Source organism: Somniosus microcephalus, unplaced genomic scaffold (assembly GCF_052327205.1).
Source record: "Somniosus microcephalus isolate GS21.2 unplaced genomic scaffold, FLI_Smic_1.0 scaffold2, whole genome shotgun sequence".
NCBI lineage: Eukaryota > Metazoa > Chordata > Chondrichthyes > Squaliformes > Somniosidae > Somniosus > Somniosus microcephalus.
Window position 1 is genome coordinate 3,962,167 of NW_028225189.1, and position 25,602 is coordinate 3,987,768.

The 25,602-nt window shown below is 48.5% G+C and overlaps 1 protein-coding gene across 2 annotated transcripts; it reads right to left on the bottom strand.

Annotated features, from left to right (window-relative positions):
- Positions 1 to 1,544: 1,544 nt before the first annotated feature.
- LOC147084112 (uncharacterized) lies at positions 1,545 to 24,103 on the bottom strand. 2 transcript variants are annotated; one of them, XM_085979878.1, is made up of 3 exons: positions 24,033 to 24,103; positions 22,929 to 23,083; positions 1,545 to 2,911 (listed from the first exon to the last, which is right to left on the bottom strand). In XM_085979878.1, the coding sequence occupies exon 3, from the start codon at positions 2,238 to 2,240 to the stop codon at positions 1,689 to 1,691; it is 552 nt and encodes a 183-aa protein (XP_085836004.1). In that variant the 5' UTR covers positions 2,241 to 2,911; positions 22,929 to 23,083; positions 24,033 to 24,103; the 3' UTR covers positions 1,545 to 1,688. The 2 variants fall into 2 exon arrangements, with proteins under 2 accessions (XP_085836004.1, XP_085836003.1); XM_085979877.1 differs by having other exon boundaries at positions 24,022 to 24,089.
- Positions 24,104 to 25,602: the final 1,499 nt, after the last annotated feature.

Here is a 25,602-nt window from a genome sequence, read left to right on the forward strand (position 1 = left end):
TAAAAAGACAGTCCCTGACCAGAGATTGCTGGATGCTGACACTCGGTGCTCACGAGGATAGAATGTCCCATTCCCCAGGCACGGACATCCAGCACCTCGATCACAGCAACAATTCACAAAATAACGGCAATATAACTTGGAGCAGAGACGGTTAAGTGGAGCTGTGATCAAGGTGCTCAAAATTATGAGGGGTTTTGATCGAGCAAACAAGGAGAAGCTGTTGTCACTGGCAGGAGGGTCGGTAACGAGAGGACACAGATTTCAGATCATTGGCAAAAGAATCGAGAGAGGAAATGAGGAGACTTTTTTTACACAGCGAATTGTGATGATCTGGAATGCACTGCCTGAATGGGAGGTGGAAGCAGATTCAATAGTAACTTTCAAAAGGGAATTGGATATATACTAAAGGCAGAAATTTGCAGGGCTGTGGAGAAAGAGCAGGGCAGTGCGACTAATTGCATCGCTCTTTCAGAGAGCCAGCAGCAGCACGATGGGCCAAAAGGCATCCTACTGTGCTCTATGATTCTATAACATCAGCTTCTCTCTGCTCACTAGTACTGAGAGAACAGGGAATAATCTTTAAATCCAGCCCAGTTATTGGGGGCTCTTAACATTAACAAGCCCCAGTTGTCTGAATTAACATGTTTCAGTCCTGAATGTGATTAAAGGCATCGGAAACAGTGGAATCGACCCACCGCAGTCACAATGTGGACACGCTGGTGTGTCAGCAGGTGGGATACACCAGGGAATCCCTTTCCACGCACTGAGGTTGACTCTAATGATTGGGAGTCCCAGGGTTTCAGATACCAGATAATCACGCTCAGAAGAACACAAATTGTCTCTCCAGGCTTTATTAAGAGCGCTGCATAACACAGATCGGGTGATAATTCCCTCAATTTGGAGAATAGAAGTACAGTGGATTCATGCGCGATCTTCTCGAGTCTGTTCCAACTGACAACGGCTTAAGTGGCCTGTTCTTATACACAAGCTTGGTTACCGCTCAGGAAATGGGATTGTTTGGACCCGTCTGTTGACCGCCTCCTGAACTCCTGCTAATTCAGGGAATTTAGTCCATCTGTGACCAGACTATAACCACAAGCCTGTCTGGTTATCACACCTATACGGTCCGTGAGGTTATTATTAGATTCACACCCAGACGTTGTGCCTTCACTTGTCTGGCACTTCATCCCATAACACGGGTACAGGGGCTCAGTAATGTTTCATCCATCAGAAAAAGACAAAGTACAACAACATACTGGTCAGCTTAACAGAATCTCATCATATTTATGTGGCTATAAATATAAAAGTCACTAATAAATCCAGGAGGGAATTCAGGAGAAACTTCTTTACCCAGAGAATGGTGAGAATGGGGAACTCACTACCACAGGGAGTAGTTGAGGTGAACAGCACAGATGGATTTATGAGGAAGCCACACAAGGGAGAAAGGAATGGGAGGATATGTTGATCGGGTTAATTGAAGTAGGGTGGGTGTGGGGCATAAACACTGGCATGGACCAGTTGGGCCGAGTGGCCTGTTTCTGTGCTGTACATTCTATGTAACACCATGAACAGTCAAACAAAGGGAATCATCAGCACAACAGTCTTAAAGATTAAACAGCAGTACAAGAATTATAAAACATTCATCCATTCCATGTTCATGTCACCCCAGCTGTCTAAAGGGCTCTGCGCTACAGACCAATGTGAGCTCGCTGGTGTCTCAGTAGGTGGGATGACTGAGTGAATCCCTTCCCACACATGGAGCAGGTGAATGGTCTCTCCCCAGTGTGAATTTGCTGGTGTGTCAGTAGGCTGGATGACCGAGTGAATCCCTTCCCACACACGGAGCAGGTGAATGGTCTCTTTCCTTCTTTCTCCAGCTGGTGTCTCTTCAGGCCCTTCGAACATTTAAAGGTCTTCCCACAGTCAGAACATTTAAATGGTCGCTCCTCAGTGTGAACTTGCTGGTGTACGCTCAGATTCCTGGAGCTTTTAAAGCTCATCCCACAGACAGAACATGTAAATGGTCTCTGATCGGAGTGAACTCGCTGGTGTTCCTTCAGAGCCCCAGAGGTTTTAAAGCTCTTCCCACAGTCAGAACATTTAAATGGTCTCTCATCAGTGTGAACTCGCTGGTGTCTCAACAGGTTGGAGGGCCGAGTGAATCTCTTCCCACACACGGAGCAGGTGAATGGCCTCTTTCCTGCTCTCTCCAGCTGGTGTCCCTTCAGCTCCTGGGACATTTGAAAGCTTTTCCCACAGTCGGAATGTTTCACTGGCCTCTCCCCAGTGTGAACTCGCTGGTGTGCCAGCAGATTCGAGGACCGAGTTAATCTCTTCCCACACACGGAGCAGGTGAACAGAATCTCTCCTGCTCTCTCCAGCTGGTGTCTCTTCAGATCCTGGGACCTTTTAATTTTCTTCCCACAGTCAGAACATTTAATCGGTCTCTCATCACTGTGAACAAGCTGGTGTCTCAGGAGGGTGGCAGAATGAGAGAATCGCTTCAAAATAACGAAGCAGGTCAACGGTCTCTAATCCGTGTGGACAAGCTGGTGTCTCAGCAGCACGGAGGGTGCAATTAATCCCTGCCCACACACGGAGCGGGTTAAAGGTCTCTCCCTAGTGTGAACTTGCTGGTGTATCATTGGAGCGGATGGCTGAGTGAATCCCTTCCCACACACGGGGCCTGGGTTTCCCCCAGTGTGGGGCCACTGGTGTCGCTTCATGTATTTGTAGATTTTGAAGCTCTTTCAGAACATTTAAAAGTTCTCTCCCCTGTGTGAACTCACGGGGGTGCCAACAGATTGGAGGAGCGACTGAATCAGTTCCTGATGAATCGAGCGACTCTGTCAGATCTTGACATGATGTTTGGTTTGAGCTTCCTGTCAGTAAATGCTCCACTTCTAAAACCCTGTAAAAGGAGTGTAGAAAGGGTAAGTGGGGAAGCAGGAATTTTTTTTGGCTTATTTTGCCTCAAAGAACAAACAGGGTCGAGCCGGTCCCACTGGTGTCCAGCCATGCCCACAATAACCAGCAGGCCAGAAACAGCCCAATCCACCTCACTGACTTGGCCCTGAAGTCAAATCAAGTCTCATCAACGTCTCATCAAATGACATCCTTTGTGACTGTGACAAAGGTAAACTATCTCTACTCGTCCTTCTTGACTTGTCTGCAGCCTTTGACACGGTTGACCACTCCATCCTTCTCCCAACGCCTCTCCACCGTCGTCCAGCTGGGTGGGACTGCACTCGCCTGGTTCCATTCTTATCTATCTAATCGTAGCCACAGAATCACCTGCAACGGCTTCTCTTCCCGCTCCCGCATCGTTACCTCTGGTGTCCCCCAAGGATCTATCCTTGGGCCCCTCCTATTTAGAGTCATAGAGTTGTACAGCACAGAAAGAGGCCCCTCGGCCCATCGTGTCTGCGCCGGCCATCAAGCCCAGTCTATTCTAATCCCATTTTCCAGCACTGGGTCCGTAGCCTTGTATGCTATGGCGTTTCACGTGCTCATCTAAATGCTTCTTGAATGTTGTGAGGGTTCCTGCCTCTACCACCCTTTCAGGCAGTGAGTTCCAGATTCCAACCACCCTCTGGGTGAAAAAGTTTTTCCTCAAATCCCCTCTAAACCTCCTGCCCCTTACCTTGAATCTATGTCCCCTGGTTATTGACCCCTCTACTAAGGGAAAAAGTTCCTTTCTATCTATCCCCCTCATAATTTTGTACACCTCAATCAGGTCCCCCCTCATCCTTCTCTGCTCTAAGGAAAACAACCCCAGCCTGTCCAGTCTCTCTTCATAGCTGAAGCACTCCAGCCCAGGTAACATCCTGGTGAATCTCCTCTGCACCCTCTCCAATGCAATCACATCCTTCCTATAGTGTGGCGACCAGAACTGCACACAGTATTCCAGCTGTGGCCTAACTAGCATTTTGTACAGCTCCATCATAACCTCCCTGCTCTTATATTCTATGCCTCGGCTAATGAAGGCAAGTATCCCATATGCATTTTTAACCACCTTATCGACCTGTCCTGCTGCGTTCAGGGATCTATGTACATGCACACCAAGGTCCCAGTGGATGTGGTGTATTTGGACTTCCAAAAGGCATTTGACAAGGTGCCACACAAAAGATTACTGCACAAGATAAAAAATCACGGGATTGGGGGTAATATAGTGGCATGGGTGGAAGATTGGCTATCTAACAGAAAATAGAGAGTGGGGATAAATGGTTCATTCTCGGGTTGGCAATCAGTAACTAGTGCTGTTCCGCAGGGGTTAGTGCTGGGACCCCAACTCTTTACAATCTATATTAACGATTTGGAGGAGGGGACCGAGTGCAACATATCCAAGTTTGCCGACAATACAAAGATGGGAGGGAAAGCAGTGAGTGAGGAGGACATAAAAAACCTGCAAAAGGACATAGACAGGCTAAGTGAGTGGGCAGAAATTTGGCAGATGGAATATAATGTTGGAAAGTGTGAGGTTGTGCACTTTGGCAGAAAAAATCAAAGAGCAAGTTATTATCTAAATGGAAAGAAACTGCCAAGTGCTGCAGTACAAAGGGATCTGGGGGTCCTGGTGCATGAAACACAGAAAGTTAGTATGCAGGTACAGCAGGTGATCAGGAAGGCCAATGGAATCTTGGCTTTTATTGCAAGGGGGGTGGACTATAATAGCAGGGAAGTCTTGCTGCAGTTATACAGGGTATTGGTGAGGCCACACCTGGAATATTGCGTGCAGTTTTGGTTTCCATATTTAAGAAATGATATACTTGCTCTCGAGGCAGTTCAGAGAAGGTTCACTCGGTTGATTCTGGAGATGAGGGGGTTGACTTATGAGGAAAGGTTGAGTAGGTTGGGCCTCTACTCATTGGAATTCAGAAGAATGAGAGGCGATCTTATCGAAACATATAAGATTGTGAGGGGGCTTGATCGGGTGGATACGGGGAGGATGTTTCCACTGATGGGTGAGAGTAGAACTAGGGGGCATAATCTAAGAATAAGGGGCTGCCCTTTCAAAACTGAGATGAGGAGAAACTTCTTCACTCAGAGGGTAGTAAATCTATGGAATTTGCTACCCCAGAGAGTTGTGGAAGCTGCGACATTAAATAAATTTAAAATGGAGATAGACAGTTTCCTAGCAGATAAGGGAATTAGGGGTTACGGGGAGAGGGCAGGGAAGTGGACGTGTCTAGATTCGGATCAGCCACGATCCTATTGAATGGCGGAGCAGGCCCAAGGGGCCGTATGGCCTACTCCTGCTCCTACTTCTTATGTTCTTATATAAGAATTAAGTCCCTCTGATCCTCTGTCCTTCCTGGGGTCCTACCATTCATTGTGTATTCCCTTGCCTTGTTAGTCCTCCCAAAATGCATCACCTCACACTTTTCAGGGTTAAATTCCATTTGCCACTGTTCTGCCCATCTGACCAATCCGTCTATATCGTCCTGTAGCCTGAGGCTTCCCTCCTCGCTATTTACCACTCCACCAATTTTCGTGTCATCAGCGAACTTACTGATCATACCTCCTACATTGATATCTAAATCATTAATGTACACTACAAACAGCAAGGCACCCAGCACCGATCCCTGCGGTACACCACTGGACACAGGCTTCCAGTCACAAAAACAAACTTCGACCATCACCCTCTGCCTCCTGCCACTAAGCCAATTTTGGATCCAATGTGCCAAATTGCCCTGGATCCCATGGGCTCTTACCTGCTCATCTAAATGCTGCCCCTTGGCGACATCATCTGAAAACACAGCTTCAGTTTCCACATGTACGCTGATGACACCCAGCTCTACCTCACCACCACTTCTCTCGACCCCTCCACGATCTCAAATCCGGTTCTGGGTGAGCAGAAATTTTCTCCAATTAAATATTGGGAAGACTAAAGCAATTGTTTTCAGTCCCTGCCACAAACTCTGTTCCCTAGCCATTGACTCCATCCCTCTCCCTAACATCTCTCTGAGGCTGAACCACACTGTTCACAACCTTGGTGTCATATTTGACCCTGAAATGAGCTTCCGAACACATATCCGCAGCATAACAAAGACCGCCTATTTCCACCTCGGTAACATGGCCCGTCTCCAGCCCTGCCTAACTCATCCGCTGCTGAAACCCTCACCCGGGCCTTTGTTACCTCAAGACTCGACTATTCCAACGCACTCCTGGCTGGCCTCCCACATTCTACCCTACGTAAACTTGAGGTGATCCAAAACTACCCGTGTCGTAACTCAACGCCAAGTCCCGTTCACCCATCACCCCTGTGCTCACTGACCTACATTGGCTCCCGGTTAAGCAATGCTTCGATTTCAAAATTCTCATCCTTGTTTTCAAATCCCTCCATGGCCTCGCCCCTCCCTATCTTAGTTATTCCCTTCAGCCTCACAACCACCCGCCCCCCGCGATAGAATCACAGAAAAATTACAGCACAGAAGGAGGCCATTCAGCCCACCTTGTCCGTGCCGGCCGATTATGTGCTATCCACACTAATCCCACTTTCCAGCACTTGGTCCGTAGCCTTGTAGGTTACGGCACTTCAAGTGCATATCCAAGTACTTTTTAAATGTGATGAGAGTTTCTGCCTCTACCACCCTGTCAGGCAGTGAGTTCCAGACCCCCCACCACCCACTGGGTGAAAACATTTCTCCTCAACTCCCCTCTAAACCTCCGACCAATTACTTTAAATCTATGCCCCCTGGTTGTGGACCCCTCTGCCAAGGGAAATAGGTCCTTCCTATCTCGGCCCCTCATAATTTTATACACCTCAATCAGGTCTCCCCTCAGCCTCCTCGGTTCCAAAGAAATCAACCTCCTCCCCCACCCCCCCAGACATCTGCGTTCCTCCAATTCTGCCCTCTTGAGCATCCCTGATTATAATCGCTGCACCATCAGTGGCCGTGTCTTCTGTTGCCTCGGCCCTGAGCTCTGGAATTCCCTCCCTGAACCTCTCCGCCTCTCTTTCGTAGAAAATAGGAGCAGGAGTTGGCCATTCGGCCCCTCGAGCCTGCTCCGCCATTCAATGAGATCATGGCTGTTCAAAACCCACCTCTGTGACCAAGCTTTTGGCCATCTGCCCTAATTTCTCCTTCTGTGGCTCGGGGTCACATTTTTCAATGTCTTACAATACTCCTGTGCAGCGCCTTGGGATGTTTTCCTACGTTAAAGGTGCTATAGAAATACAAGTTGTTGTTGTTCTCATTGTTGGAGGTGGGCTCGGAACAGGCCCCGCCCCCCTCCCCCTACTCCGCATGCGCCGCTCCAAGGTGAGCGCAGGCTCTGAACAGGCCCCGCCCCCTCCCACAACTCCGCATGCGCCGCTCCAAGGTGAGCGAGGGCTCTGAACAGGCCCCGCCCCCTCCCACTACTCCGCATGCGCCGCTCCAAGGTGAGCACAGGCTCTGAACAGGCCCCGCCCCCCTCCCCCTACTCCGCATGCGCCACAGGGCCCCGCTCCCGAAGATGAGCCGCTACCGCGCCTGCGCAGGGCCTCGCATTCTGGGTCGGCCGGGGCAACTGCGAGAGTCTGGATCACCAGCGGAAAGTGGGTTTTATGAGGTTTTTTTTATATATAGCGGAGAGAAGCGCGGGCGGGGAGAAAAATAAAAAGAAAATACAAACCGGACCGTCCCGGCACCGAGCGGAGCGGATTGAGCGGCCGCAGCCCCTTGTCTTCTGCAGGGAGCCGGACTGGGGCACGTGATCAACTCCACGGCGGTGACTGACGGGAGTTCCGACCAATAGGGAGAGAGCGGGCGGAGCTTGGAGGACTGAGGTGGCGACGGGTCCTCCAACCAATCGGGAGTGATTGAAGGGACAGTGTACAGGAAGCTTTACTCTGTATCTAACCCGTGCTGTACCTGCCCTGGGATTGTTTGATGGGACAGTGTACAGGAAGCTTTACTCTGTATCTAACCCGTGCTGTACCTGCCCTGGGATTGTTTGATGGGACAGTGTACAGGAAGCTTTACTCTGTATCTAACCTGTGCTGTACCTGCCCTGGGAGTATATAAAAAGAAAAAGGGTGGCTAAAGTGAATGTTGGTCCCTTAGAGGACGAGACCGGGAAAGTAGTAGTGGGGAACATGGAGATGGCAAAAACGCTGAACAAATATTTTGTATCAGTCTTTACAGTAGAGGACACTAAAAATATCCCAACACTGGACAAACTGGGGGCTATGGGGGGGGGGGGGGGAGGAGCTAAACACGATTAAAATCACTAAGGAGATGGTACTCGGTAAGATAATGGGACTTAAGGCGGATAAATCCCCTGGACCTGATGGTTTACATCCTAGGGTCTTGAGAGGGGTAGCGGTGGGGATTGTGGATGCATTGGTGGTAATTTTCCAAAACTCCCTGGATTCAGGCAAGGTCCCAGCAGGTTGGAAAACTGCTAATGTAACACCCTTATTTATAAAGGGAGGTAGACAAAAGGTTGGAAACTATTGACCAGTTAGCCTAACATCTGTGGTTGGTAAAATGTTGGAGTCCATTATTAAGGAAGCAGTAACAGGATATTTGGATAAGCATAATTTAATCGGACCGAGTCAGCATGGTTTTATAAAGGGGAAGTCATGTTTGACAAATTTGCTCGAATTCTTTGAGGATGTAACAAACAGGGTGGATAAAGGGGAACCAGTGGATGTGGTGTATTTGGACTTCCAAAAGGCATTTGACAAGGTGCCACACAAAAGATTACTGCACAAGATAAAAAGTCACGGGATTGGGGGTGATATACTGGCATGGGTGGAAGATTGGCTATCTAACAGAAAACAGAGAGTTGGGATAAATGGTTCATTCTCGGGTTGGCAATCAGTAACTGGTGGTGTTCCGCAGGGGTCAGTGCTGGGACCCCAACTCTTTACAATCTATATTAACGATTTGGAGGAGGGGACCGAGTGCAACGTATCCAAGTTTGCCGACGATACAAAGATGAGAGGGAAAGCAGCGAGTGAGGAGGACATAAAAAACCTGCAAAAGGACACAGACAGGCTAAGTGAGTGGGCAGAAATTTGGCAGGTGGAATATAATGTTGGAAAGTGTGAAGTTATGCACTTTGGAAGAAAAAATCAAAGAGCAAGTTATTATCTAAATGGAGAGAAACTGCAAAGTGCTACAGTACAAAGGGATCTGGGGGTCCTGGTGCATGAAACACAGAAGGTTAGTATGCAGGTACAGCAGGTGATCAGGAAGGCCAATGGAATCTTGGCTTTTATTGCAAGGGGGATGGAGTATAAAAGCAGGGAAGTCTTGCTTCAGTTATACAGGGTACTGGTGAGGCCACACCTGGAATATTGCGTACAGTTTTGGTTTCCATATTTAAGAAAAGATATACTTGCTCTCGAGGCAGTTCAGAGAAGGTTCACTCGGTTGATTCCGGAGATGAGGGGGTTGACTTATGAGGAAAGGTTGAGTAGGTTGGGCCTCTACTCATTGGAATTCAGAAGAATGAGAGGCGATCTTGTCGAAACATATAAGATTGTGAGGGGGCTTGATCGGGTGGATGCGGGGAGGATGTTTCCACTGATGGGTGAGACTAGAACTAGGGGGCATAATCTTAGAATAAGGGGCTGCCGTTTCAAAACTGAGATGAGGAGAAACTTCTTCACTCAGAGGGTAGTAAATCTATGGAATTTGCTACCTCAGATAGCTGTGGAAGCTGCAACATTAAATAAATTTAAAACACAGATAGACAGTTTCCTAGCTGATAAGGGAATTAGGGGTTACGGGGAGCGGGCAGGGAAGTGGACGTGAGTCTAGGTTCAGATCAGCCAAGATCCTATTGAATGGCGGAGCAGGCCCGAGGGGCCGTATGGCCTACTCCTGCTCCTACTTCTTATGTTCTTTTTCTCTTCACATATCTGTAAAATCTTTTACAGTCAGTTTTTATGTTCCCTGAAAGCTTACTCTCATATTCTATTTTCCCCTTCTTAATTAATCCCTTTGTCCTCCTTTGTTGAATCCTAAACTGCTCCCAATCCTCAGGTTTACTGCTTTTTCTGGCCAATTTATATGTCCTCTCCTTGGATCTTATGCTATCCCTAATTTCCCTTGTTAGCCACGGTTGAGTCACCTTTTTTGTTTTATTTTTATGCCAAACTGGGATGAACAAATTCTGTAGTTCATCCATGCGGTCTTTGAATGTTTGCCATTGCCGATCCACCGTCAACCCTTTTTGTGACATTCCCCAATCAATCCTACCCAACTCGCTCCTCAGACCATCGTAGTTTCCTTTATTTAAATTTAGGACCCTAGTCTCTGAGTCAACAACTTCATTCTCCATCTTAATGAAGAATTCGATCATATTATGATCACTCCGACCCAAGGGGCCTCGTACAACAAGATTGCTAATTAATCCTTTCTCGTTACATAATACCCAGTCTAAGATGGCCTGATCTCTGGTTGGTTCCTCGACATATTGGTCCAGGAAACCATCCCGTAAACACTCCAGGAATTCCTCCTCCACAGTAGAGGACATGAGGGGGGGGGGGAAGGGAGTCCCTTTAAATGTGGAGGCGGTGGGTGTCCCTTTAAATGTGGAGGGGGTGGGTGTCCCTTTAAATGTGGAGAGGCGGGGCCGCGCATGCTCATTCGGCCCCCTCACCACAACACGAAGCTGCCAGTGCGCCTGCCGGGGCCTCCGGGGAGCAGACGGAAGCCCGGATCTGGGGAAGAGGCGGAATCAGCGGCCGGGTAAAGTAAAGTGTTGGGGAATCGATTTAAATCGAGGTGAGGGGGGGGAGCGGAGAGCGAGATTATAAAGTAAAATATGAGAAAAACCAAACCTGAGACTCGGGCGGGCCGGATCTCCGCAGACGCCGAACGGAGCCGATTGAACCGCGCGGGATGGCTGAGTGAGCCAGAGCAATGTGATTCTGACTGACAGGAGCGCTGACCAATAGGAACAGGGCTGAGCTGGGAGGACTGAACTGGACGGCCTGGTCCGCCAACCAATGGCAGCGCGGCAAGGGGGCGGGGCCTCCTCTCCAGCTCAGGTGCGCTGGGGCCGATTGTGACGCGCTGTCCCCAGGTGAGAGCAGCTCAGTCAGCACAGAGCTGGGGCTGGAATCTGGGAGAGGGGCCGCAGGCAGCGGGCCTGGCAAAGGGGCACAAGCTTCACAATACAAGCTGCTTTCAAATGCAAAATTGTTTCCTACAGACAGCCTTGGTCACTCTGCAAAAAAAACTGTAACAATTCATCATAACTCCCCTGCTTTAGGAGAGGCGTAGAGTGCAAAAGCAAGGACTACTTGCATGCCAAACAACGGAAGCAACATGCGATAGACAGAGCTAAGCGATCTCACAACCATCGGATCAAATCAAAGCTCTGCAGTCCTGCCACATCCAGTCGTGAGTGGTGGTGGACAATTAAACAGTTAACAGGAGGAGGCTCCAAAAATATCCCCATCCTCAATGATGGTGGAGCCCAGCACGTGAGTGCAAAAGACAAGGCTGAAGCATTTGCAACTATCTTCAGCCAGAAGTGCCGAGTGGATGATCCATCTCGGCCTCCTCCTGAGGTCCCCAGCATCACAGATGCCAGTCTTCAGCCCATTCAATTCACTCCACGTGATGTCAAGAAACGGCTGAAGACACTGGATACTGCAAAGGCTATGGGCCCTGACAACATTCCGGCAATAGTACTGAAGACTTGTGCTCCAGAACTAGCTGCGCCCCTAGCCAAGCTGTTCCAGTACAGCTACAACACTGGCATCTACCCGGCAATGTGGAAAATTGCCCAAGTATGTCCTGTCTACAAAAAGCAGGACAAATCCGACCCGGCCAATTACCGTCCCATCAGTCTACTCTCAATCATCAGCAAAGTGATGGAAGGTGTCGTCGACAGTGCTATCAAGCGGCACTTACTCAGCAATAACCTGCTAACTGACGCCCAGTTTGGGTTCCGCCAGGGCCACTCAGCTCCTGACCTCATTACAGCCTTGGTCCAAACATGGACAAAAGAGCTGAACTCAAGAGGTGAGATGAGAGTGACTGCCCTTGACAACAAGGCAGCATTTGATCGAGTGTGGCATCAAGGAGCCCTAGCAAAACTGAAGTCAATGGGAATCAAGGGAAAAACTCTCCATTGGTTGGAATCATACCTAGCACAAAGGAAGTTGGCTGTGGTTGTTGGAGTTCATTCATCTCAATCACATGACATCACTGCAGGAGTTCCTCAGGGCAGTGTCCTAGGCCCAACCATCTTCAGCTGTTTCATCAATGACCTTCCCTCCATCATAAGGTCAGAAGTGGGGATGTTCGCTGATGATTGCACACTGTTCAGCACCATTCGAGACTCGTCAGATACTGACGCAGTCCGTGTCCATATGCAGCAAGACCTGGACAACATTCAGACTTGGGCTGACAAGTGGCAAGTGACATTCGCACCACACAAGAGCCAGGCAATGACCATCTCCAACAAGCGAGACTAACCATCTCCCCTTGACATTCAATGGCATTACCATCGCTGAATCCCCCACTATCAACATCCTGGGGGTTACCATTGATCAGAAACTGAACTGGACCAGCCATATAAATACTGTGGCAACAAGAGCAGGCCAGAGGCTGGGAATTCTGCAGCGAGTGTCTCACCTCCTGACTCCACAAAGCCTTTCCACCATCTACAAGGCACAAGTCAGGAGTGTGATGGAATACTCTCCACTTGCCTGGTTGAGTGCAGCTCCAACAACACTCAAGAAGCTCGACACCATTCAGGATAAAGCAGCCCGCTTGATTGGCACTTCGTCCACCACCTTCAACATTCACTCCCTCCACCACCGGCGCACTGTGGCTGCAGTGTGTACCATCTACAAGATGCACTGCAGCAACTCGCCAAAGCTCCTTTAACAGCACCTTCCAAACTCGCGACCTCTACCACTTCGAAGGACAAGGGCAGCAGACACATGGGAACATCACCACCTACAAGTTCCCCTCCAAGCCACACACCATCCTGACTTGGACCTGTATCGCCGTTCCTTCACTGTCGCTGGGACAAAATCCTGGAACTCCCTTCCTAACAGCATTGTGGGTGTACTTACACCATATGGACTGCAGCGGTTCAAGAAGGCGGCTCACCACCATCTTCTCAAGGACAATTAGGGATGGGCACTAAATGCAGGCCTAGCCAGCGACGCCCACATCCCATCAATGAATTTAAAAAAAAGATTGGGTCGATTGGACTTGTACTCGCTGGAGTTTAGAAGAATGAGAGGTGATCTCATTGAAACTTATAAAATTCTAACAGGACTAGACAGACTAGATGCAGGAAGGATGTTCCCGATGGTCGGGGAGTCCAGAACCAGGGGAAACAGTCTAAGGATAAAGGGTAGGCCATTTAGGACAGAAATGAGGAGGAATTTCTTCACCCAGAGAGTGGTGAACCTGTGGCATTCTCTACCACAGAAGGCGGTGGAGGCCAGTTCATTAAATATATTCAAGAGGGAGTTGGATATATTTCTTAAGGCTAAAGGGATCAAGGGGTATGGGGAGAAAGCAGGGACAGGGTACTGAATTTGGATGATCAGCCATGATCGCATTGAATGGCGGAGCAGGCTCGAGGGGCCGAATGGCCTACTCCTGCTCCTATCTTCTATGTTTCTATGTAGTGAATTCCACAGGTTCACCACTACTCTGGGTGAAGAAATTCCTCCTCATCTCTGTCCTAAATGGCTTACTCCTTATCCTTAGACTGTGACCCCTGGTTCTGCACTCCCCCACCATCGGGAACATCCTTTCTGCATCTAATCTGTCTAGTCCTGTTAGAATTTCATAAGTTTCAATGAGATCCCCTCTCATTCTTCTAAACTCCAGCGAGTATAAGCCCAATCAACCCAATCTCTCCTCATACATCATTCCTGCCATCCCAGGTATCAGCCTGGTGAATCTTCGCTGCACTCCCTCCATGGCAAGAACATCCTTCCTCAGATAAGGTGACCAAAACTGCACACAATACTCAAGCTGTGGTCTCACCAAGGCCCTGTACAACTGCAGCGAGACATCCTTGTTCCTGTACTCAAACCCTCTCGCTACAAAGGCCAACATACCATTTGCCTTCTTAACCGCCTGCTGCACCTGCATGCTTACCTTCAGCGACTGGTGCACAAGGACACCCAGGTCTCATTGTACTTCCCCTTCTCCCAATCTATTGCTATTCAGATAATAATCTGCCTTCCTCTTTTTGCCACCAAAGTGGATAACCTCACATTTATCCATATTATACTGCATCTGCCATGCTTCTGCCCAATCACCCAACCTGTCCAAATCATACTGGAGTTTCTCGGCATCCTCCTCACAGCACATCACTCTCTGGGTGAAGAAATTCCTTCTCATCTCTGTCCTAAATGGCTTACCCCTTATCCTTAGACTGTGAGCCCTGGTTTTGGACTCCCCGACCATCGAGATCCCCTCGTGGTGTCGACTGACCGCGGCGTGTCAGCCAATGAGGTGCAGGAATGGGCAGAACCAGGGGCCAGGACTGACAGCAAGCAGGAACTAACTCAATTAAATACCTGCAGCCCAAAAAATAACTTTTATTTCGTCAGCCAAAAAACAGCAAAGCAAATAAGGTTTGCTGAGTCTGCAAAGCCTATTTTAAAGAATTCTAGAGCGATATCGCTGATCGGTGCTCGGACCCCAGCTATTCACAGTATATATTAATGATCTAGACGAGGGAACTAGATGTAATATCTCCAAGTTTGCAGACAACACAAAGCTGGGTGGGCGTGTGTGTTGGCCTTCGTAGCGAGAGGGTTCAAGTACAGGAACAAGGAAGTCTCGCTGCAGTTGTACAGGGCCTTGGTGAGACCACACCTTGAGTATTGTGTGCAGTTTTGGTCGCTTTATCTGAGGAAGGATGTTCTTGCCATGGAGGGAGTGCAGCGAAGATTCACCAGACTGATACCTGGGATGGCAGGAATGACGTATGAGGAGAGATTGGGTCGATTGGGCTTATATTCGCTGGAGTTTAGAAGAATGAGAGGGGATCTTACTGAAACTTATAAAATTCTAACAGGACTGGACAGACTAGATGCAGGAAGGGTGTTCCCGATGGTCAGGGAGTCCAGAACCAGGGGTCACAGTCTAAGGATAAGGGGTAAGCCATTTAGGACTGAGATGAGGAGGAATTTCTTCACCCAGAGAGTGGTGAACCTGTGGAATTCTCTGCCACACAAGGCAGTTGAGGCCAATTCATTAAATATATTCAAGAAGGAGTTGGATATATTTCTGAAGGCTAAAGGGATCAAGGGATATGGGGAGAAGGCAGGGACCGGGTACTGAATTTGGATGATCAGCCATGATCTCATTAAAGGGCTGAATGGCCTACTCCTGTTCCTATCTTCTATGTTTCTATGTTTTTATGATCACTACCCCCACAATGCTCTCCCACTGATACCCCTTCCACCTGCCCGGCTAAGGTTAAGGGGAGATCTGATAGAGGGGGTCAAAACCAGGAAGGGTTTGGATCGAGTAAATAAGGAGAAACTGTTTCCAGTGGCTGGAGGGTCGGTAACCAGAGGACACAGATTTCAGGCAAAAGAACCAGAGGCGACATGAGGAAACAGATTGTAAACACAGCCAGTTATGATCTGGAACGCGCTGCCTGGAAGGGCGGTGTAAGCAGATTCAATCGTAACTTTCATAAAGAAGTGGGTAAATACTTAAAGGGGAGACATTTACAGGGCGAGGGGGAAAGAGCAGGGGGGAGTGGGACTAATCGCAGAGCTCGACCAAAGAGCCGGCACAGGCACGGTGGGCCGAATGGCCTCCTTCTGTGCTGTTTCATTCGATGGTTCCGTCCCCATAATGAGACCTTCTCAGCCCCGGTGTCCTCCTGGTGGGTGGTGAATCTTTGGAATTCTCTGCCCCAGAGGGCTGTGGAGGCTCAGTCATTGAGTATAATCAAGGCTGAGATCGATAGATTTTTGGACTCATGGGGAAATCGAGGGGTATGGGGATCGGGCGGGAAGGTGGAGATGAGGTAGAAGATCAGCCATGATCTTATTGAATGGCGGAGCAGGCTCGAAGGGCCGAATGGCGTGCTCCTGCTTCTTATAGAGTTATACAGCACAGAAAGAGGCCCTTCGGCCCATCGCGTCTGCGCCGGCCATCCAGCCCTGTCTATTCTAATCCCATTTTCCAGCACTGGGTCCGTAGCCTTGTATGCTATGGCGGTTCAAGTGCTCATCTAAATGCTTCTTGAATGTTGAGAGGGTTCCTGCCTCTACCACCCTTTCAGGCAGTGAGTCCCAGATTCCAACCACCCTCTGGGTGAAAAAGTCTTTCCTCAAATCCCCTCTAAACCTCCTGCCCCTTATCTTGAAACTATCCCCCTGGTTATTGACCCCTCTACTAAGGGGAAAAGCTCCTTTCTATCTACCCTATCTATGCCCCTCATAATTTTGTACACCTCAATCAGGTCCCCCCTCAGCCTTCTCTGCTCCAAGTAAAACAACCCCAGCCTGTCCAGTCTCTCTTCATAGCTGAAGCGCTCCAGCCCAGGTAACATCCTGGTGAATCTCCTCTGCACCCTCTCCAATGCAATCACATCCTTCCTATAGTGTGGCGACCAGAACTGCACACAGTATTCCAGCTGTGGCCTAACCAGCATTTTGTACAGCTCCATCATAACCTCCCTGCTCTTATATTCTATGCCTCGGCTAATGAAGGCAAGTATCCCATATGCCTTTTTAACCACCTTATCCACCTATTGTGCTGCCTTCAGGGATCTATGTACATGCACACCAAGGTCCCTCTGATCCTCTGTCTTTCCTAGGGTCTTACCATTCATTGTGTATTCCCTTGCCTTGTTAGTCCCTCCAAAATGCATCACCTCACACTTTTCAGGGTTAAATTCCATTTGCCACTGTTCCGCCCATCTGACCAACCCATCTATATCGTCCTGCAGACTGAGGCTACCCTCCTCGCTATTTACCACCCCACCAATTTTCGTGTCATCTGCAAACTTACTGATCATACCTTTTACATTCACATCCAAATCATTAATGTAGACCACAAACAGCAAGGGACCCAGCACCGATCCCTGCGGTACCCCACTGGACACAGGCTTCCAGTCACAAAAACAACCTTCGACCATCACCCTCTGCCTTCTGCCACTAAGCCAGTTTTGGATCCAATGTGCCAAGGCACCCTGGATCCCATGGGCTCTTACCTTCTTGACCAGTCTCCTGTGTGGGACTTTATCGAAAGCCTTACTAAAATCCATGTATACCACATCCACTGCACTACCCTCATCCACACACCTAGTCACCCCCTCGAAAAATTCAATCAAATTGGTTAGACATGATCTTCCCTTGACAAAGCCATGCTGACTATCCCTGATTAATCCTTGCCTCTCCAAGTGGAGACTAATTCTGTCCCTCAGAATTTTTTCTAATAATTTCCCAACCATTGATGTTAGGCTCACTGGCCTGTAATTCCCTGGTTTATCCCTGCTACCCTTCTTGAATAATGGTACTACGTTAGCTGTTCTCCAGTCCTCTGGCTCATCCCCTGTGGCCAGAGAGGTTTTGAAAATTTGTGTCAGAGCCCCTGCAATCTCCTTTGCCTCACACAGCAGCCTGGGATACATTTCATCCGGGCCTGGGGATTTATCCAGTTTAAAGCCTGCTAAAACCGCTCGTACCTCCTCCCTCTCGATGCTAATATGTTCAAGTATATCACAGTCCCCCTGCCCGATTACTATGTCTACATCGTCCTTCTCCATAGTGAACACAGATGCAAAAAATTCATTTAAAACCCCACCTACATCTTCTGGCTCCACACAGATTGCCACTTTGGTCCCTAATGGGCCCTACTCTTTCCCTAGTTATCCTCTTGCCCTTAATATACTTATAAAATGCCTTAGGATTTTTCTTTATTTTGCTCGCCAGTGTTATTTCATGGCCCCTCCTCGCTCTCCTAATTTCTTTTTTAAGTATTCCCCCTGCACTTTTTAAACTCCTCTAGGGCTTCCTCTGTCTTTAGTCCTTTGTATCTGCCAAAAGCCCCCCTTTTTTTCCTAATCCATTCTCATATATCCCTTGACATCCAGGGTTCCCTGGGCTTGTTGGTCCCACCCTTGACCTTTACGGGAACATGTTGCCATTGTACTCTCTCTATTTCCTTTCTGAAAGACTCCCACTGCTCTGATGTGGATTTTCCTACAAGTAGCTGATCCCAGTCCACTTTAGCCAGATCCTGCCTTATCATATTAAAATCGGCCTTCCCCCAATTTAGAACCTTTATTTCCGGTCCATCTCTGTCCTTTTCCATGACTACCTTAAATCTCACTGAATTATGGTCACTGTCACCAAAGTGCTCACCTACTAACACTTCTACCACTTGCCCGGCCACATTCCCTAGAATTAGGTCCAGTACCGCCCCCTCTCTTGTAGGACTTTCTACATGCTGGCTCAAAAAGCTCTCCTGGATGCACTTTAAGAATTCTGCACCCTCTGAGCCTTTCACACTCTGACTATCCCAGTTAATATTGGGGAAGTTGAAATCCCCCACTATTATTACCCTATTATTTGCACATTTCTCTGAGATTTGCCTACATATCTGTTCCTCTATCTCCCCCTGACTGTTTGGGGGCCTATAGTACACTCCCAGCAAAGTTCTTGCCCCCTTTTTGTTTTTATGATCTTAAAAAAGCTGTTTGCTATAGCCTGCTGCCCCATGACAAATACACAGAGGATTTCAGTTACGTGGAGAGGCTGGAGAAGCTGGGATTGTTCTCCTTGGAGCAGAGAAGGTGCAGCGGAGATTTAATAGAGGTGTTCAAAACATGAAGGGTTTTGATAGAGTAAATAGGAGCATGGGAACAGGAGGAGGCCATTCAGCCCCTCCGGCCTGTTCCGCCATTCAATGAGATCATGGCCGATCTGTGTCTTAACTCCACCCACCTGCCTTGGCTCCATATCCCTTTGCTCCCTTGTCTAGCAAAAATCTATCGCTCTGGGATTTAAAATGATTAATTGAGCTGGCATCGACTGCTTTCTGTGGGAGAGGGTTCCACACTTCTACCACCCTTTGTGTGAAGAAGTGTTTCCCAACTTCTCTCCTGAGTGGCCTGGCTCTGGTTTTAAGGTGATGTCCCCTTGTCCTCGACTGCCCCACTGGCGGAAAAAGTTTCTCTCTGTCTACTCTACCAATTCCTTTCAAAATCCTAAAATCCTCAATCACTCCTTAACCTTCTAGATTCCAGGGAACACAAGCCTAGTTTATGTAATCTCTCCTCATAATCTAACCCTTGAAGCCCGGGTAACATTCTGGTCAATCTGTGCTGCACTCCTTCCAAGGCCAATATATCCTTTCTGAGGTGCGGTGCCCAGAACTGTACACAGTGCTCCAGGGAGTTCCTGGGAGTTAATGTGCGTAGCTCCCTGAAGGTGGTGGGACATATTGAGAGAGTGGTTAACAAAGCATGTGGGATCTTGGGCTTCATAAATAGAGGTATTGAGTACAAAAGTAGAGAAGTTATGCTGAACCTTTATAAAGCGCTGGTTAGGCCACAACTGGAGTATTGCGTCCAGTTCTGGTCACCACACTTTAGGAAGGATGTGAAGGCCCTTGAGAGGGTGCAGAGGAGATTTACCAGAATGGTTCCGGGAATGGGAGATCTTAGCTACAAGGACAGGTTGGAGAAGCTGGATTTGTTTTCATTAGAGCAAAGGAGGTTGGGGGCTGATTTGATAGAGGTGTACAAGATTATGACGGGTTTGGATAGGCTAGACGGGGAAAGGCTGTTCCCACTAGTTGATGGTACAAGGACTAGGGGACACAGATTTAAGGTTTTGGGCAAGAGATACAGGGGGGATGTGAGGAAAAACTTTTTTACGCAGCGAGTGGTGATGACCTGGAACTCGCTGCCGACGGAAGTGGTGGAAGCGGAGACACTCAATGTTTTCAAGGGGAGACTGGATAGGCACTTGAGGGAAATAAACTTGCAGGGCTACGGGGATAGAGCGGGGGAATGGGACTGACTGGATTGTTCTACAGAGAGCCGGCTCGGACTCGATGGGCCGAATGGCCTTCTGTGCCGTTATGACTCTCTGGGGTCTAACCAGGGCTTTGTATAGCTGTAGCTTATAAGGAGAAACTGTTTCCAGTGGCAGGAGGGTCGGTAACCAGAGGACACAGATATAAGGTCATTGACAAAAGAACCAGAGGCGAGGTGAGGAGAATTTTATTGACGCAGCGAGTTGTTGTGATCTGGAATGCGCTGCCTGAAAGGGCGGTGGAAGCAGAGTCAATAATAACGTTCACTGGGGAATTGGATAAATACTTGAAGGGGAAACATTTTCAGGGCTATGGGGAAAGAGCAGGGGAGTGGGACTAAATGGAGAGCTCTTTCAAAGAGCCGGCACAGGCACGATGGGCTGAATGGCCTCCTTCTGTGCTGTCTGATTCTAGGAGCCACTCCTAGAGTGGAGTGGTGCCCGCAGGGATCGCTTGGCAGGAAATTGGGAGGAGGTGGTTCACACGCAGACAGCACCTGATTTCGAGACGCTGTCCTTTTAAAATTGGTCCTCCACAGGCAAGGAGGGACTCGGACCCTTTAATTAAAATCACATTGAAAAGGAGAGTCCCTGTCCCTTTAAGAGCCCTCCGCCCACCACTCCCGCCTTTTTCGTAAAGTCTTTGAAATTAATAATAAAAGTTCATGCAGAAAAAATGTGTGTGTGTCTGACTGTATTTTAGTGAGTATCTGTGTCTGTCTGACTGTATGTGTGTGTGTCTGTGTAGAATAGCATCATAGAATGATACAGCACAGAAGGAGGCCATTCGGCCCATCGTGCCTGTGCCGGCTCTTTGAAAGAGCGATCCAATTAATCCCACTCCCCTTGCTCTTTCCCCAAAGCCCTGTAAATGTTTTCCCTTCAAGTATTTATCTCAATCTCTTTTGAATTATAATATCGAATCTGCTTCCACCGCCCTTTCAGGCAGCGCATTCCAGATCACAACAACTTGGTGTAAAAATCTGTTTCCTCATGTCACCTCTGGTTCTTTTGCCAATCGCCTTAAATCTGGTTTCTGTCCCTTCAGCCATTGGAAACGGTTTCTCCTTATTTACTCTCTCAAAATCCATCCTGATTTTGAACAACTCTGTCAAATCTCCTCTTAATCTTCTTTGCTTAAGGAGAACAACCCCAGCTTCTCCCGTCTCTCCACGTAACTCAAGTCCCTCATCCCTGGTCCCATTCTCGTAAATTTCTTCTGCACCCTCTCTTAGGCCTTGACATCCTTCCTAAAGTGTGGTGCCCAGCGGAAGCCTAGCCAGTGTTTTATAAAGGCTTAGCATAACCTGCTTGCTTTTGTACTCTATTCCTCTATTAATAAAGTCAAGGATCCTGTATGCTTTTTTTAACAGCCTTCTCAACTTGTCCTGCCACCTTCTAAGATTTGTGTACATACACCCCGAGGCCTCTCTGTTCCTGCAGCCTCTTTAAAACTGGGCCATTTAGTTTATATTGCCTCTCCTCATTCTTCCTACCAAAATGAATCACTTCACACTTCTCTACATTAAATTTAATCTGCCACGTTTCTGCCCATTTCACCAGTCTGGCTACATCCTCCTGAAGTCTGTTACTATCCTCATTGTTTGCTACATTTCTGAGTTTCGTGTCGTCTGTAAATTTTGCCCTGGATCCCCAAGTCCAGGTCATTGATATATATCAAAAAAAGCAGTGGTCCGAATCAATGTTCACGTTAAGTTGCACGGCCACGCAGCGGTCTGGAGGTCCCGCGCAGCCGGCTCACCGCCCTATAAATGGAATAAACGCGCATGCGCGGAAATTTGAATGGGCCGTGCAGCCCGTTAAAGGGGCCACGCACCTCAAAAAAGAGGGAACATTGATCCTAATACCGACCCCTGGGGAACATCACTGTTTACCTCCCTCCAGTCTGAAAAGCAACCGTTCACCACTACTCTCTGCTTTCTGTCAATTCAATTCAAATCGCTTTATTGGCATGATGACAAGGTACATCTTATGTTGCCAAAGCATCGAAAAACATTCATGGTTGTACACAAAAATACAGATCTATCCATACAGTGTATAAACAGATATATCCCTGAGTGTATAAATATACATTCATATAATTTGTATATACTCTTTTTTTTATATTTAATTGTTGTCCCTCTGTTTATGGCAAGCTGTAACATAGTGTGCCGCTAAGGTTACACAATTTCTCTCTTCCCCTAGTAGGCATGGGAGTTTTTGGTCGTCATTCAAATTTCTGAATTCCGGGCATATTTTTGTGAATTTTGGGTAGAAATTCTCCCTTATGCCCTGATATTTTCTACAAGCTGTGAGGAAGTGCATCTCTGTCTCCACCACTCCCTGACTGCAGTGAGAGCATATCCTGTCCTCTCTTGGTAGCCGGGTCTGCCTGTGTCTACCTTTTTCGATCGCCAGGCTATGTTCACTAAGTCTGTACATTGTCAAGGTTTTTCTCAGTTTGCTATCCTTTACCATGGTCAGTTAATCAGCCATGTTGTATTGTCTGTTTAGGGCCAAGTAGCAATCGAGTTTGTTTTGGGTTTTTGTTGTTTCTGCCCAATATGACAGCTATTTTTCCTCTTGCTTAGCGACGATTCCCTTGGCAGAGAATTGGGAGGGGGCGAGTGCAAACAGCACCTGATTTCTCGCCAAGCACTCACGGGAGCAGGGGATTTGCTCTCATTTAAATGTCAGTCTCTTAAATATACATTATTATAAAAAGGGAGATGCTGTCCCTTTAAAATCGGTCATCCACGGGGACGCGGTCCCTTTAATGAAAATCTCATAGAAAAAGAGAGCGCCTGTCCCTTTAAGAGAACCCCCACCACGTCCATATTTCTCTTAATAAAGTGCTTGAAATTAATAATTAAAAACACAGAAAATTAATATTAAAAAAATTAATTCAGGGAGAAAAAATATTTTTACTCACATTTGCTCCACAGCGTTCCTTGTTTCTGTTTCATCAATTTAAAAACAAACTGCTTTTTTTACGATCAGCCATGATCGCATTGAATGGCGGAGCAGGCTCGAAGGGCCGAATGGCCTACTCCTGCTCCTATCTTCTATGTTTAAAACAAGTATATTCTGTAAAATAAAATTAGTTTGAGCTGTAAGAGGAACATAAAAAATAAACTTTCCCAGGATCACAGATTCTAACCAGGCCAAAATAACAACAGAGAATGCTGGAAAAACTCAGCAGGTCAGGCAACATCCGTGGAGAGAAATTTACAAAATGGCGGCGGGCCGATCCCAGGTCCCGCCTCCTCCTTCGCCGCGATTGGTTGGAGGACCAAAGCCCCTGGGTCGGTGCTCCAGGCTCCGCCTCCCCTCGCTCATTGGTGGAGAGCTCAGTGTCAGTCAGTGCACGCCGGCGACGTCGTAGGGTGGGCAGTTGGAGCAGGCGGGACATTAAATCAATTTAAATTAAATCTCCCGTCAGCCTCTTCTGTCCCAATCAGCCGGCGCAAGTCCCGCCCCTCGGGCTCCCCGATTGGTTGGAGGACCCGCCGCCGGCTCGCTCCTCCAGACCCGCCCCGCTCGCTCCCTATTGGTCGGAAGCTCCCGTCAATCAGGCCCTGGGCCAGGGTCCGATCTTCCATGTACTTTCAGTGATGGCTTTTAGAAACGGTTTTACAGGAAATTAGAAGAGGAGGGGAGAGATTTTAAGACACTCGGTCGCTTTGTGACTCCAAAGTTGCAGCTGACCCCGCGCATGCGCCCCATGGCCCCGCCCTCTCCTGCTCCACAGGCGCCCGGCCCGCACCGCGCATGCTCAACACCCCCCCCCTGGGCCCCTGTCAATCATCCTCCCCCTCTAAACAGGCCCCGCCCCCTCCCACTACGCCGCATGCGCTGCCGGGCCCCACTACCGCGCCTGCGCAGGGCCTCGGATTCTGGGGAAGGCCCGGGCAACCGCGAGAGTCCGGATCACCGGCGGAAAGTGAGTTTTATCAGGGTTTTTTTTAATATAGCGGAGAGAAGCGCGGGCGGGGAGATAAATAAAAAGAAATTGCAAACCGCACCGTCCCAGCACCCTCCTGGCACCGAGCGGAGCGAATTGAGCGGCCGCAGCCTCTTGTCTTCTGCAGGGAGCCGGACTGGGGCACGTCATCAACGCCACGGCGGTGACTGACGGGAGCTCCGACCAATAGGGAGAGAGCGGGCGGAGCTCGGAGGACTGAGGTGGCGGTGGGTCCTCCAACCAATCAGGGTGCCCGAGGGGCGGGACTTCCGCCGCCTGCTTCTCCCGCTGTTGAGACAAGTAGAATGCAGCAGAGGGCGCTCTTCTGAGTTTGGGGCTCAGGCCTGTTAGTGGAGCAGTGCAGAGGGAACTTTACTCTGCACTGGGCTTTACTCCCTCTGCACTGCACTGGAGGGGCAGCACAGAGTTTTAGACTCGAGTCTCTGGAGTGGGACTTCAACCCACAACCTTCTGACTCAGAGGAGAGAGTGCTGCCGCCTGAGCCACGGCTGACACTCTGTATCTAACCCGTGCTGTACCTGCCCTGGGAGTGTTTGATGGGACAGTGTAGAGCGAGCTTTACTCTGTATCTAACCCGTGCTGTACCTGCCCTGGGAGTGTTTGATGGGACAGTGTAGAGGGAGCTTTACTCTGTATCTAACCCGTGCTGTACCTGCCCTGGGAGTGTTTGATGGGACAGTGCAGAGCGAGCTTTACTCTGTATCTAACCCGTGCTGTACCTGCCCTGGGAGTGTTTGATGGGACAGTGCAGAGCGAGCTTTACTCTGTATCTAACCCGTGCTGTACCTGCCCTGGGAGTGTTTGATGGGGCAGTGTAGAGGGAGTTTTACTCTGTATCTAACCCGTGCTGTATAGGGGGCAATGGGGGGGGAGGAGCTAAAGACAATTAAAATCACTAAGGAGATGGTACTCAGTAAAATAATGGGACTTAAGGCGGATAAGTCCCCCGGACCTGATGGCCTACATCCTAGGGTCTTGAGAGATGTGGCGGTAGGGATTGTGGATGCATTGGTGATTATTTTCCAGAACTCCCTGGACTCAGGAAAGGTCCCGGCATATTGGAAAACTGCTAATGTAACACCCTTATTTAAGAAGGGAAGTAGACAAAAAGCTCGAAACTATAGAGCAGTTAGCCTAACATCTGTGGTTGGCAAAATGTTGGAGTCCATTATTAAGGAAACCGTAACAGAGCATTTGGATAAACATAATTTAATAGGACAGAGTCAGCATGGTTTTATGAAGGGGAAGTCATGTTTGACAAATTTGCTCGAATTCTTTGAGGATGTAACATACAGGGTGGATAAAGGGGAACCAGTGGATGTAGTGTATTTGGACTTCCAAAAGGCATTTGACAAGGTTCCACACAAAAGATTACTGATCAAGATAAGAAATCACGGGATTGGGGGTAATATACTGGCATGGGTGGAAGATTGCCTATCTAACAGAAAACAAAGAGTTGGGATAAATGGTTCATTCTCGGGCTGGCAATCAGTAACTAGTGGTGTTCCGCAGGGGTCAGTGCTGGGACCCCAACTCTTTACAATCTATATTAACGATTTGGAGGAAGGGACCGAGTGCAACATATCCAAGTTTGCCGACGATACAAAGATGGGAGGGAAAG